This window comes from Podarcis liolepis, assembly GCF_965112155.1.
Source record: "Podarcis liolepis genome assembly, chromosome: 14".
Classification (NCBI taxonomy): domain Eukaryota; kingdom Metazoa; phylum Chordata; class Lepidosauria; order Squamata; family Lacertidae; genus Podarcis; species Podarcis liolepis.
This window is the reverse complement of record NC_139569.1, coordinates 33,013,828-33,029,915: the sequence shown is the minus strand read 5'-3', so window position 1 is coordinate 33,029,915 and position 16,088 is coordinate 33,013,828. Positions and strand designations below refer to the sequence as shown.

The following is a 16,088-nucleotide window of genomic DNA, read 5'->3' as shown; positions in this document are numbered from 1 at the left end:
AGTTTCAAAAGGATGGGGCTGGGGGAGTAGTGCACATGCAGGTCTTGTCTGTATACATTCAGAGCAACAAAACACTGTAATTTAAAGGCAGAGATTGAATAGAAGCATGTAAATCCCAAAGGTCAGGTTCAGGGTATCTGCTCATCCAGCAGAAAGAGAGAGCTGCTCTTGGTAGGTAATTCCAATGTTTGGAGGGATCAATTGTGCTTGTGATAGATGAGGTGGTCATCACTGTATCTGAACATGTTTGACACTTAGGGGTGCTCTTTTTTGTTCCTGAACAAGCATAGACAGTGACCAGGAGTGGCTTTTGTCAGCTCCAGCCCCTTTTGACAACACAGGATTGTGCTGCTCTTGTACATACAGTGGACACTTGGGTTGCGAACGTGATCCGTGAGGGAGGCACATTCGCAACCCACAGCGCCACGTCTGCGCACGTGCGGGTCACGATTCGGCGCTTCCACGCATGCGCAAAGCATGATTTAGTGCTTCTGTGCATGCACCGAAACCCAGAAGTAACCCGTTCTGGTACTTCTAGATTTGGCGCAGTGCGCAACCTGAAAACACACAACCTGAAGCGTCTGTAACCTGAGGTATGACTGTACTTCTGTAACTTCTAGAAGGGACTGCAATAAACTTGCATCTTATGCACATTACACATGACTATATGTGCTTGGCTTTTTCTCTCTCTGCTTGTCTCCTTCCTCCTCTCTTCTGTTGCTCCACAAATCTGAACCTGCCTGGGCAAGTACCACTCTGTACACCCTGGAAGAAGGGTTCTTTGGGCTGGCAGAATGGTGACTCTGTGAATGGTGGGGATGCTCTCACAAGAACTCACAAAACAATTTGAGTTCCCATAAGAGCATCCTCACCACCCCCAGAACCACTGAACCACTAGCTAAACACGTGGTGTGCCAAGTATGACTTGCCTGAAAAGACCACAAACTTACAAAGCTCTCTTTGCACTGGGTCTGCTTGGGTCTTCCAGTTTCCTCCCACCTCTGATCCTGCCCCTTACAGGCAGCCTTATAGAAGGTGGGCAGCTATTTCTTCCTCCCATAGAGGGGGACTAAGCACTTGCCCCACCTATAATGTGAGTAATAATGGCTTTGCAAGCAATTTTACCTATATGCGATTTTTGCTTTATATGAATAACCCTTGGAACTGAACCTGCATGTACGATGGGAGTTGCCTTTATTGTAATGCATTTTACAGGGATTGTCAATGAAAACTATTCCGAAGCTCATGCAGGTGAAGAATGCTGTAGCTCACCACCTAATGAACACTGGAAAGCAAAAATGAATTAAACTGTACTAGTTATCTGGCGTTTCTGGGCCCAAGTGCAAGCTGCTGGTTCTTAATTTGAATTCCTTCAATGATGGAGAATAAACTGGAAGATAATTTCTCCCTTGAGCTGCCTGGACAGTTCGTCAGTTTTGAAGTAAAGACATCTGCTATAAGGTCAAATACACCTCTTTGCTTAGGACCTTATGCAGAGATTACAAGACTTATTTCAGAAGGCTTCTGGAGGCAATTAATAGGCAGTTCCAAGTTCATTTGATGTTTACAACGTTTCACAAGCTTTTTGATTTTGGCATCTTATGTTTAATTGCCATATTTAAATGTTCTGTGATATTTGTATGTAAAACTGCTTGCAGCATAGAAAAGGTATATAGATGTAAATAAGAAGTTTATTAACACAGACTATGCTTATGTAAAAGGTCAGCTCAAGGAGAGTTGAAATTAGTGAAATGCAACAAATTTACTTTTGCTGTTACTTAAGGTAGGTATTACACAATGAAATGGACAACTACTACTATACTTAAGGGTCAGACTGTATGTAAGATACAGAGGAGACATATGAAAAGTATTCCCCCTATAATCGCACTAACCCAGTTAACTGGCACTCACAATAATTGCAATAAACTTCTTCCAAACCCCAATTTCTCTTTTGCTTCACATAGCAGACAAGGAAATTTACAAAAATGTATTATCTAGTTCTATATCCATATATTGCTCAGCGCCAAAAAGACATTACATTTTTAATCCATCGAAGAGCACAGAGTGATATACATGGCTCTCCTCCCACCTTCTCATTTTACCCTTACAGGATGCCAGTTGCTTCAAATTGCCTTTAGAAAACTGCATAGTTTGGGCAGCAACTGCGAGCCAATCACCCAACTTATGTCTCACAGGGAAAAACACACTCCATTGTGGCAAAATAACAACATAATCACATAGTGACAAGTTCCTCAGACACACCCCTGCTCTCTGACTATTCTCAATAAATTGAGGCTTATCCTGTGACATGGTAACAAGCTATACACAACTTGGTTTCCATGTGTTATAAAGTTACCATTTGAACAGCATGGTAATCCATGCATATCTCTTAATAAAAGTTTATAAATGGTTTGCAACAGTAAGAATGCCAACAACATTCAATAAAATCACCAATAAAATAAAATAAAAACAAGAAAATAGACAATTGTGTATCACAAATAAACCTGAGCAGTATACTAAATAAAAATTTTAAATGTAAGCATCACGAGTCCAGAGAAGTTTGCTTAAAGTTACCGTATTTTCCCCTCTATAACACGCAGATTTTTTTCTCCTAAAAAGGAAGGGGAAATGTCTGTGCGTGTTATTGAGCGAATGTGTGGTCCCTGGAGCCGAAAAATCAGGCAAAAATCAAATCGCTCTTCACGGAGAAGGGAAACCTGAAAAGAGGAAGTGGCTGCTTTCCTGCATTCTGCCTCATGGTCTTACTGTCCACCCTCCTCTGTTTCGTTGCTGTGTTTGCTGAAACGGAACAAAGAGCAGGGAAAGCCCCTCCCCTCCAGGCAAGCAGAGGGGAAAGAGCAGAGTGTCGTTCCTTCCTCTCTGTGCTCCGGTGCTGCTGAAAACATGCAGGTGGGAGAGAGAGAGAGAGAGAGAGAGAGAGAGAGAGAGAGAGAGAGAGCTGGCTGGCTATGAGTGGGAAACTTTTGCCTTCCTTTCCTCCCTCCCGTTATATCCCACTCCTGCATTCTTAGCCAGCTGCTTCTCTGCACACCCCTCTCATGTCCCTTCTTTGTTTTTCCTTCGCTCCCCACTTAAAATGTGGTTACAAAGCATAGATCCATATGGATCCTCAGGATCTTTGCATTGGGTCACCCCAAATTCACCATCAGATCACATAGCATGTCCATGGCTACAGCCTGCACCAGAAAAATCACGCACCCACTGTTGCCTGGGGCTGCAATGGTGCAAAAACGTGGTTACAAAGCATGGATCCACAGGGATTCTCAGGATTTTTGCATTGGGTCACCCCAAATTCACCATCAGATCACATGTCTGTGGCCACAGCATGAAGCACAAAAATGATACAGCCACTGTTTCATTCAGAATGTTTTTTCCCTTGTTTTCCTCCTCTAAAAACAATGTGCGTGTTATGGTCAGGTGCGTGTTATAGAGCGAAAAATACGGTAAATTTTCAAAAGGCTTTTAAAAATCATTCCTGTCACCACCTGACAAATTACCTGAGAGAGACCATGGAGGGGTGCTGTCACTGATAAAGTCATTTTCAAGTGACAATCCACTAGTCATCAAACAGCTAGCAGGATCTCCTCTTAAGATCTTAAAGATTAATTTAATATGATCTAGGGAGGCACTCATCAAAGTATCCTGGTCTCACATTGTTTAGGGCTTTAAACATCAACAGCAAAACCATCAACTTGGCTCAAACTATAAGGCAGGCAGTATCTGAATATAAGGCTCCCTCCCCCCCCCCCCCCAATTCTGACTGTGAAAAGTTAAAGTGTGGCTTAAATTCACGACCTTACAAAAACTGGCTTTTACGATATCACTGCTGAAACAAACATACAGTAAAACAGAACGGGTGTGAGCACCTGCTGAATTTTAAGGGAGCTGCTTATATTTGGGTATTGTCTTTTTTTCTTTTCCCCCCTTGAATTTTAAAGGTGCGGCTTATATTCAGGTGAGGCTTATATCAGAGCCAATACAGTATATAAACCTGGGTGTCTCATTAAACACCCTAACAAATGCTCCAGTAGTGGGGTTAGATTAGTAAGGGAAATGATAAGCAACTGGTAGGGTGGAGAGAAGGAACAGTCTAGATAAGTAAAGCAGTGGATGGTGGCAAGTGCAGCTTTCTTCTTCAGGACAAGCAGTTACTTCTTCAGGACAAGTAGTTAATCTCAGCCCACCCACATCTATTGCATACCCAACCATTTCACTGACACTGTATGGAGATTTGCCCACACTAAAGCAATCCATCTTAGACTGAATCGTAAGTGGAACCGCTATACCCAAGCTTCAAGTGAACAGCCAATTTTTCCTCTGTTGCAATAAAAACATCTAAAACCAGAACAATGCTTTGAGAAAGCATAAAATGATTTCAACTTTGCACAACAGTGAAGGGCAAGCCTTCTCAGTGTTTTATTAAGTCCATCAGGGGCTTTAATATGTTTACAGAATCTAATGTTCTGCCTTTGCAAAAACATAACAAAAAATTCTTATAAGGTCACAAACCTGATAAGCATTTGCAAAATGCTTTTATACACTTAATTCATGGGGAAAAGTTCTCTTATGGGGAAAAGTTCTCTCTTAATTGTTAACAAAGAAGACTATTTGATGATGCTGACACTGAGTCCCTTTGATAGCCCAGTTACAACCATTTATTCCATCTAGCTCAATTATATAAATGGCCTACAGCTCATTCAGGCAGATAAGAGTTTGTAATTACCACTACAATGACAGTCTCGTGTTAATTATAATCCCCCAGAGTATCAGTTACTTTGTATACAGGATAGAGCTGAGGTATAATCCTATCTGAAGAGGAATGTTTTAAGACTTCCCTCACTATGTACTTAGTAATAATAGTTTAAGACAGATAGCGCTGCCACTATCTTGTGTCTGTAAAAGAACACACATAATAAAAGTACAGCTAAATAATAGAAACAGCATATTTCCAAACAATAACTGGCTGAAAACATGAAAAGTTTCCTTACTAGTGTATTCATCTTACTGAACAAATACAGTTAAAATGCTGATTTAATGTCAGATGCTGGGGGTTTCCCCCCATAAAAGATACAAGTTTGTGTTTGATTTCGCCAATAGGTTAAACTGATATCTTCCACCACCACCCCCTTAAGTCAGTAAGTGTCGATAGTTTCAACAGGAAGCTGGCATAAACCTCTTTTTGGTATCTACTCTTTTTGGTAGTAAACTTTGAGAGAAAAGAGTACTAGGGCCCGCTTTGGAGCCTCTCTTATAGATTGGTGTATCCGTGTCAATGGAAATTTGTATCCGTGTCAATGGAATTTTGCCAGATTAATATGTTGGGGGTGGGGAGCAGACAACAAAAGAGGCCAACCGATTAAAAAACAATATTAGGAAGATGCAATTTACGAAGCTGGTAAAAAATATCTAAATCAGTGATGGCCAAACTTGGCCCTCCAGCTGTTTTGGGACTACAACTCCCATCATCCCTAGCTAACAGGACCAGTGGTCAGGGATGATGGGAATTGTAGTCCCAAAACAGCTGGAGGGCCAAGTTTGGCCATCACTGATCTAAATGTTGTCATGGCTTAGAACTGCTAGGATTGTGAGATCTTAGTTATTATTCTATATTTTATACTTTTTCTCATGGGTCGTTTGGTCACATGACTCACACATGACTCAAACAGTATCTGCTCTGTCAACAAAGTGTGTGGAGCCAGATGCCGTTAAATCAAGTTATTGGCAAATTAATGACACAATTACTTACTTAAAGCATTTTATCCCCATTCTTCAGCCAAAAAACCTTCCATAGTACCTTATACTGCATAAGATCAATAAAAGTAAGACAAATCTCCAAACAGGCTTACAATCTAATAGCCATGGCGCAAGAGGAAAAGGAGATGAGGAGGACTCTGTTATTGGGGAAGCCATATGAAATGACTACCTTTGCTTAACATTATTATTTCTCACCTGTCTGTTCCGTTCGTCCATTATTCTTGTGATCTGTATTTTCTTCCTCCCCATTTTCACTTTCCTTCTTTATAATCCAGAAGCACACAAGTAAAAGTATCCACAAACTTTGTATCCTAGCACATGATAGATAGTTGTCTTCCAGGACTAAAGCCTAAATTCTTTTCCACGACCATGCACTGTGCAGTTGTAACGAAAGCCTAGAATGGAAAAACATTAAAATTGGTTTCTGATGTCAAAAGTACATATTTCACATCACAAATGCTTACATTTTACAAGTCAAATGCAAGACAACCCAGCCTTTTCTCTGATCAGAATGAAATACAGTGAATTATATCATATGATGTGTTCAACTGTACTCTGATCAAGACACAGACTTCAGTCACAGAACCCTATTCAAAAGTTTGTATTCATTAGTTACCCAATGGTTTAGAGATACAAAAGTCAAGAACTCTTTTTTAAAAAATAAATCCTGAGCAAGTCCTTCAGCTGCAACTATTTTATTCTATCAATGCAATTTTAGAAGTATCACAATTATTTAATACCTTATTGTGGACAGAAATGTACCAATAACACATGCTGCATTGGCGCAATTTTATATATTACATTATAGACTCTTTCCAATATTTTGCAATATGAAGTTGAACTAAATTGAAGCCCAAACTGCCTGGGTTTTGCTCCACCAGTTACTCTCCTGGTTCTTCTTTCTGGAGAATAGTGCATGCTCAAATAGAAGATGCTATTCAAGAACAAAACATCTTTTGAATGCCGTTTAAAAATAAATCCATTCTGAGACTTCTCCATGTAGCACTCCATTTTCCCAAAAGACTATTTCACAGGAACATACAGGCTGACAAATAGCTGAGAAATTCAAGGTTATATTCATTACTGTAAAACTTGCAAGTTTTCACACATCACTAACAAGCCAATTACCAATCCAACACTTCTTTGCTGCTTGCAAACTTTTCCATCCACATAAATGAAAAGGCTTGCAAGCTGAAACGTGTGCATATGTACTGGGGCTTACAAGTTACATTTTCCTTAAAAATGTAGAAACTTCCTCAGAAATGAGTAGCTTATATATATCAGAGACTGCAATAAGCTAAGCAGACACTACACATTGATGTTTTGAGAGCCAGTCAGATATAATCCAGGTTATTACCAAACACACTTTGCCTGATTCCACCCATTGTAAACTATGGTGAGAGAAAGCCAGGAAGGAGGAGAATGGAATCTGCTTGTGGGGAGTAAAGGGAACACAAAGTACAAGTCTGTGAGTGCTCTCAAAGCAACAGGTTTCTAAATTGACCGCATGACAACACAGGCACGGGAAAGGTAGGAATTGGTTAAGTCAACATAAAGGCAAGTGAATGCATTAAGCTACCATGCATGCAAGCAACAATATATAGACACACAAGGCATTTTGAGCAAATGAACCTTCCTATCTTTATTATTTTCCATGGGCAAGGTGTGTGTGTGCACACATATTCAACGTTCAAAGAAAAAAAATATCCCCACTTGGTATCCTCAAGCCTTGGGCCTATGGCCCTATGTAAAGATGCTCATCTTGAACACAGATCTGCAAATACACTTCATCACTGGCGAATAAACCTTTTGTTTAGCTAGTGCACAGAATCAAGCAGTTCCCAACCCTTTCCCTGAGCCTATAGAAACGTCGTGTCTTCTCTTTATACTCCAGAGATACTAAATAAGCAGCAAGACTGCTTGTTGCCAGTGTGAAATCAGGAAAGAATGGGAAAGAACTATTATGGACTGGCTATCAAGACCAGCCGTGGTCTACAGACCGTTGGCCCCAATCCAAGTCTGCCAAAGTAATTTAAAAAACCAGGATTGATTGTTTACAGAGTTTTACCATAAAGGGGGAAATGGCTTACTGAAATCAACACAAATTGTCTGTCACCTGTCACAAAATGCACTACCTTTCAGCCATGTATAGGAAAATGGGCAAATGCACTAAACACAATTCTCAGAGTTAATAAGCAGTGGCAGCACAAGGAGATTAGTCAGATAGCATTTCACATTCACCCTCAACTGAGAATACAGCCATGATATTCTGATGCAGCATTAAAAATGGATAAGAGGACTATAATTTGAGAAATTCCATTTGAATATTCCTCTGACATCTAAGTCTTGTTTTAGAGCTTAGAATATCATTAAAATGTCCAGGAGACAAAGTTAGAAGAAATTGAAAATGGACACATGTGTTACCATTGGCTCAGAGTGTAAAATACAGCTTTGTTTAGACAAAGAGTGCCAATGTGTCCTTGATATAAATATTTTTTATGGACTATATTTGGGGGGGGGGTGAACGAATTCCTATGCCCCACAAATAACCCAGAGATGCATTTTAAATAAAAGCACACATTCTACTCATGTAAAAACATGCTGATTCCTAGACTGTCCGCGGGCCGGACTGAGAAGGCAATTGGGCTGCATCCAGGCCCCCAGGCCTTAGGTTGCCTACCCCTGTACTAGACCAACATATTTGCTGACTGAACAGAGAAGACTGCTTCTGTCCTGATGACATTATGTATCTTAAAAGGCAATATAGAAAGGACAAAGGTAACAAAGATACAGGACTGAACAAGGCACCAGCCACTCAGTTTTAAACTTCACAAAATATCCTTTTAGGACACAAGCTGTGTCCTACATTTTATTTATTTAATTTGTCTGAGGATCTCAGGGTGGTTCACAGCATAAAAATACAAAATAAAAACACATAATACGTAATAAGAACAAACAAAAATAGAACAAACCCATAAGGTAAAGGTAAAGGTAAAGGTAAAGGTAAAGGTACCCCTGCCCATACAGGCCAGTTGTGTCCGACTCTAGGGTTGTGTGCTCACCTCACTTAAGAGGCCGGGAGCCAGCGCTGTCCGGAGACACTTCCGGGTCACGTGGCCAGTGTGACGAAGCTGCTCTGGCGAGCCAGCGCCAGCGCAGCACACGGAAACACTGTTTACCTTCTCGCTATAAAGTGGTACCTATTTATCTACTTGCACTTAGGGGTGCTTTCGAACTGCTAGGTGGGCAGGAGCTGGGACCGAAAGACGGGAGCTCACCCCGCCGCGGGGATTCGAACCACCGACCACGCGATTGGCAAGTCCTAGGCACTGAGGTTTTACCCACAGCGCCATCCGCGTCCCTACGTCCCTACGAACAAACCCATAACCCGCCCCCAAACAGACATGGGGGTTACAGGGACACCTTTATATCAGAAGTCTCCGTCTGACCTTGACACAGAAACAAGAGTCCTGACACCTGAGTGCTGCAGTTTTTCAGTTAAAGACGTTTTTTATTTAGATAGACTTTGGTCACCTTCCTCCTGGTGTATTCTCTTTTCTCCTTTGTCATTTTACCCCTCTGTAAAATGAGGAACGCTAAGACAGTTACAGTTCACTTCAAAAAAAGAAACTTTCCAAAAATGAAGTGATTGGTAAAAAGGAAGCCAAAATGGAAAGGGAAAAGGATTCAATATGAGGATATTCAAAACCACAAGCTCAGCTAGAATTTACAGCACAGATCAAGAAATTACCATCAAGCTGGTTTTTAAAAAGCATGGTTAAAAAGCATCGTCAAGGAAACTAACCGATCGCTTTTTTATAAAATGGAAGCCTGGCCCAAATGGAGAACAGAAAGGAAGGGAAATAATTTTGAAAAAGGAATGCAGTTGGACATTAAGAGATGCAAAGGGTGGGGGGAGTAGTGGAGTATATTGACTAAAGCATTGACACCAATTTTAAAAAAAAATATTTAAATAAATCAGAAGCAGGGGGGCTTTTGACAAAGTCCCTCACCAAATGCTCCTGGGTATACTTAACCTGTCATGAAACAGGAGAATACATTTGTAATTTTGTCATGACACACACTGAACTCCAAAGTGGAACCCTTGTGCAACAGTGCTTAAGGCATACATTTTTATATGTTCAAAGTTATGAAATAACTTCTTATTTATTGTTGATATATAGTTTTGTTTAAGGCAAGTACTAGCCAGTTTTTCTTGGAAGAACTCCCCACACCATCTGCTTTTACAAAGGAAAAAAACCTGATTTTGTGAATGGGATAGCTGATGACATTTTATTATACAAACTGCACCACTTTAAAAAAAAAGATGGAGTACTGATCCATATGCAACGTCTTCTACCACCTAGTTTTAAACTTGCTAGCTTTTAAGTCCAACTAACTTCAGTGAAATGTACTCTCATGTGCGTCTGCCTCAGCACTTTGATACAGTTTGATACAGTTTGTAAAAGTCTCTCTGGCTGAGCAGAATATTATAGATCAGAAAGTTAGATGCAATGTTTCTTCCCTAAGCAGAAGCAGGTCAAAAGCTTGAAACGCTGACACTGATCTGTTTTTCCTAGCTGCATGAATTAAGTTATAAAACCAGGTAGCATCTCAACTGTCAATCCAGAAAAGCACATCATAAGCAAGTGGGAGAGCAAGGAAGAATGATGTGGGGAAGATGCGCTACGTGGCATCTTGAAACAATAGGAAAGAACCAGTGTTCGAAACACCCATTGTTCTAGGAGCATTTTGCGACAGGAAATTTCATTAGTGCAAGTAGTTTCTGAGCTCTGGGTGCAGTACTGAGCCTATGATTTTGGATTAAAACTGCAGAGTGGAAAGAAAGGAGGACCTTTTTCTGCCTCCCCACTACCAGCTACTTTCTGAAGACTGGAGAAGAGACCCTCTTAGGAATATTAGGTGGGTGGGGAAGGGAAGGACTAGACCATGTGGAAAACAAACATAATATTTTAGCTGCAGTTCATTCATTTTCAGCTTTGCATTCTTGTGGTTAAAAAAGTGTGCCTAGACATTCCATTGTTGCGCCCATAACCTAGGTTTAAGGTGCCATTCAGCTCCTAGCTTTCATATGTCAGTTTCTAACACTGGAAAAGAATGCAGTTCCATCTATTCCAGGTGAAGAGAATGGTGCAATGGGGCACAGCTGTTCAAAGGTGGTTGTTGCCTGAAGGTCATGGAAAGGATTGGTCTTACCTACTCCTACTACATTCCCAAAACAGCCCACCAGGACTAGCTATGTATAGCTCTCATGAAAACAGCATCCAGGTTTACATTTTTTAAAGGATAAATCATGTGCTTATATTTCCTATAAGATGAACTCGGTTCATTTTGGTTCCCCTTTAAAGGTTGCCCCTTGGAATCATAGCTGTACCTGAGAGCTCCATTTATAATAGACTTTAAGATGATTTAGGCTTCAATTTTATAAGCATCTACCTTTAACCCGAATGAACATCTATTTTTTTCTGAGTAAGCATGCACAAGATTGGGCTACCTAAATGGTTTTAAGCAGTAAAATTACTCAAATCTGAAGACTTGCAACTGAAGGTTTTTATTGAGTTAAGAGTCTCAAAATGTCATTTGCTGCCTAAATGTGCAAAATACTTTATAAATCACCACAAACAGGGCTTTAACCTTTCATAAGGCAAGCAGAGACAATAATCCCAGGTGGTGGGTGTGGAGGAACAGTGAACTGGCACGCATACACACACTGGGACCCACTGCTCATTTGTCTCATTGTCTGCTCAACAATGCCTGCCAGCCAGCCAAATTCTTTGCTGCACCCTCCCCATCTTCCCTGCCTCACTCTAGGAAAGGCAAAGGCGCTAAATAACTATAAAAATTAAGGCCATTTCTAGCCACCATAGTAGGAGCAGAAGCATTCTCCCAGGATCCTGCTGCCCCTTCTGAGTGAAGCAGGAAGAAGAGGAAGACAGAGAGTCAGTGCTGATGCTACAAATGCAGCAGCAAAAGGACAAAGCAAGCAAGCAGGCAGAGAGGCAGAGAAGTGGAGTGGGGGCAGCAGCAATAATTCCAGCAGTACCATCTCTTGCACCAGCCTTGACCACAAGATATGCAGATCAGTCATCCCCTTCCCGCCCCCAATGTTAGAGTGAGGGAACTGAACTCAATATAAAGCATGTACACAGTAACAAAGCATACAGTGCTTGTAATAGATGATCATTTGTGTGCTGAAAAAGGCATTATGTGCTTGAACTTATTCTTCTGCCACAGAGCAGTAACCCAGGAAGTCTTCAGTTAACTATAGTTTCCTAGTTAAGTCTTAACAGGGCACACTGGTTATCAGACTCTGAACAAGTCTGGATCTTTAATCATGGTTTGAAGTTCGCTTCAGGTCATAGCTTGCTCCAAATCTGATAACCAGGATCTCCTGGTCCTGACATAATAGACATCTATGGTTAACTGAACATTTCTGGAGTCAGCTGCAGCTTACCAAAGAGAGAAAGGGCTGCATGTATGGGCCCTGGACTACACCAGACTGTGTAGTGCACAAGCAGACAGCTTCTTTAACCTTTCCAATGAGCTTGTTTTCCAATTGTAGATGTTCAACAGCTTATTGAGTTATTAAAAATAAAAAATCCTGTCCGATACTTCATGTTTCAATTGTGCCACCACGTTCAAGTTCAATGAAGGATTAAGACTATGTAAGAACAGTATATTATTCAAATTATATGAAATTCAATCAGAATATTATTTTACTTTCCAAAGCATGCATTGCAAGCTGTTGTAACAATCAGTTTGATTTCTACATTAGAATATGAAGCACAGATTATCCATTCACTAACACGATTATCACACATTTGAGCTTTAAAAATACTGTCAAAGCGGATTCATTTAATCTATTGACACTTAATCAAGTAGCACAGTTTTTACACTGCAGTGGCTGACTTACAGTCCAATCCTATATACATCTATAAAGTAGCCCCACTAAGTTCAATGTAGCTTATACCTTGGGCAAAGGGTACAGACAGACCAGGGACATCCAACTCCCAAGAGACTGTGATCTACTCACAGAATAAAAACCTGGAAGTGATCTACAAATTGTGGGGGGCAGGTCAAAACTGTCAAAGTTGATGAGCTGTTTTTACGGAGGCAAGTCTAAATTCTTGACCTTTTTTAGGGGTGCAGGTCAGATCGCCAGAGGAAACTCCATCTTCCATTCTTGAAATTGTGCGCGGATAAAGGAAAAAGGGAGCGGGCAGGGCCAAATGCCCCCCCAGGATGTAAATGAGCCCGCGATCGTCCACGATCGACTTTTAACAATTGGGGGTTGACCTGTCAATCGCGGTCAACCTGCTGGACGTTCCTAGTATAGACCATTTACTAGTTTCCTTCATCCAACTTATACACTCACCTCAGTCTCATCTCAGAGTAGGCTGAAAACTAATCAAGATCAGGAATCATATCCATATGCTTTTAAAGTGACATGGGTGTCTGCTACACACACTCATGGAGAATCCCAACAGGGCACTCCTTCCCCCTACTCCATCTCCCAGCCTATGCCCAGAAACAATGGGATCTTAGGGGATAGAAGGTCCATTCAAACCTTCCAGATCCACACTCTGCACAACACAAAAATACTTTTACACCTTTCACAAGAAGCACTAATTAGGTGCTTAAAATGAAGTTTTATAATGGATGTTCCCAGAAATTGAGTTTTATAGTTTCACATTTACATGCCATTATTGGTACCATACAGCTTAACGCACATTAATTAAACTGTAAAAGATGATAATACGTGCATTTTCCAACATCATGATTTATGAGTATACTCTACAAACAGATCATAGCAGAGATATGCTATAGGTCAGAGGTCTTTGCGAATCTGACTCAGAAAAGGAAATCACTGCCAAGGGATCCAAGGCTGGCAGTACATCCCCTACGCTTTCGCTATCTGCTTGCTTGAAGAGCTATAGCAGCTGAAGCAATGACCATTTATGATTGGCTGGGAACAGCTGATATTACAGTCACAGCAGTCTACTATTTCAACTTGCATCAGCAATAAACAAGGGTTAGGGGACAGCGTTATTCACTGTTTTTAAAAATGATTTTCTGTCTAACTCTGTGCATTCATGGAAATTGCACTGCTGTAAGTCATCTACTTTGAAATAGTTGTCAGTTAAATTGTTGTTGTGCTTTTTGCTAAATAGAGGTGGCTAAAATTATTGTTGTTGTTGTTGTTGTTGTTGTTGTTGTTGTTATTATTATTATTATTATTATTATTATTATTATTAACTTTTATTTGTATCCCATCCTCCCCGGCCAAGATTTTAGCAAATCTTTCCTGTCTATCAGTTAATTACTTATCATGTAGTTCTGCAGCTTAGAATTTTTCTGTTTCTAAAAAGGCACTATTTCATAAAGGTACTAACCAAATGAATGAATATAGCACCAATAAGTGACTTTTTCTGATGTGCTTAGCCTTCTTCTCACATTTTATATTCAATCAAGTACCAAAAGAGCAGGATCATGGCTAGTGACCAAACACAAACAAAAAAGGAGCCCCCAGGTGGCTTAGCCTTCTGAGGCCCAGGGGAAGTGTACCTGGGCTGCCCCTGCCCCTGCCTGGTTTTGAGAATGGTTTCAACTGTGGAAAGACTGCATTAAAAAAAAATGTATGTATGTAAGGTTTTTTTCTTAAAATGTAAACTATGTTAACAGAAACGTGTGCTGTTGAATTGTCATGTCTTAAAATATTGTATTTACAAGTGTTCTAATAAAAATAATTTCTAAATAAAGTTCAGACAAGTCAGTAACGTGCATGCACACGTATTATTATGTTTATTATTTATTAAATTTGTATATTGCCTGATACCTGTAGATCTCAGGGCAGCTCACAATATATAATCACAATATAAAAAACACAAAATACATAATCAAAACAGGAACAAAGACAACCAAATAATCTCCACTTCCACAACGTATTTTAAAAGGGCATCAGATCTCAATCAGCCAAAGGCCTGGTTAAAGAGGAATGTTTTTGCCTGGTGCCTAAAGATGTATAAAGAAGTTGCCAGCCAAACCTCCCTGGGGAGAGCATTCCACAAACAGGGAGCCACTGCAGAAAAGGCCCTTTCTCATGTTGCCATAAACAGTGCACATTAGATTATTATGGCCTTCCCAGAGGGCCCAGGTACTACAAGTCGAAGCAATAGGATCCAGGAGCTATTGCCCTGTATATTACTACAGTTGCCCTTGAAGCCCAAACACATAATTATGTTCTCCTGTTTTAAGTTCTCCCAATTAACACTGTTCAATTTAATGAATATTTATTGTTCCACCAACTAAATATCAGGGATATCTACTTTCTCCCTCACTGAAACAGTAATTTTCTCAGTAGCTACCAGCCCTTGCTTGTAGTATATTTTGGATCAGTCTTCAAGCAAGTGGTCTTGCTTAGCAGCCTGGTCCAGAGAACCAAAACAGAGATGCCTCTCTTGTCTAAGCAAACATAAATATGCTATGCTTATTAACTACATGGATCACATGGTTTGGGATTATGCTTCTAGTCTGCGTAAAGGCTCTATTTAGTTACAACCCTTATGTTCTCATTGTAATAGCAACCAGTAATGTTTGCTCCAGTAATCTAAGCTTCAAAATAGAAATCCAATTTAAAACAAGTCCATTTTCTGGATAATGATTTAACTCAAGGCAATTTAAATATCATATTTCAAATACAGCCAATTGTGACATGATGCAATGCATTCTTTTTCCTATGTTGCTTCTGGGATTCCTTGTTCATCCTAAGAACTATTACCACAGTTCCTCTTCCCCAAAGCAGAAGAAAATTAAGGTTAGCTGTTAGGCATGTTTCCATCAGAAAAGAATGTACTGGAGTCTTATAAACGTTGTTGATTCTTTAAAAAGAGAGAGAGAGAAAGAGAGAGAGGTTGCACTTTCTCCAGCACCCTGGTTAAAGTAAAGCAACATCAGCCCTATTTCCCAAACACCTCCAATTCTACAATGCTGTTCTTTTTACTCATTTGTCACCATACTGGACAAAGCATTTTATTATATTTTATTATATTTTATATTTTAGGAGCTACAGCCTTCTCAACCTGCAAATTCCAAGGTAACATAAGACAAAGAGGCTGAATCGCTCCCTAGAGTCCACTGTGCTTCAGCAATTACCAGGTCATACCTAAAAGGAACCTTCGCTTGACAAGAAAGCATGGCTCATGACATCACCTTACTGTTGTTGCATAGCCCAAAATTTAGAAAACGTATCTCATTCCTCTTGGCTATTAAGAAAATGTTACAAAGAGTGGCGG

At 40.2% G+C, this 16,088-nt stretch overlaps 1 protein-coding gene across 12 annotated transcripts in view; it reads right to left on the bottom strand.

The window, feature by feature from the left end:
* The window catches only part of MEF2A (myocyte enhancer factor 2A), a 92,185-nt gene that overhangs the window by 60,088 nt on the left and 16,009 nt on the right, over positions 1 to 16,088 (bottom strand). For all 12 annotated transcript variants that reach the window (XM_083475140.1, XM_083475144.1, XM_083475135.1 and 9 more), the window contains exon 2: positions 5,971 to 6,170. In XM_083475140.1, the coding sequence (XP_083331266.1) occupies positions 5,971 to 6,024 (54 nt within the window). In that variant the 5' untranslated portion in view covers positions 6,025 to 6,170. The remainder of the gene's footprint in view (positions 1 to 5,970; positions 6,171 to 16,088) is intronic.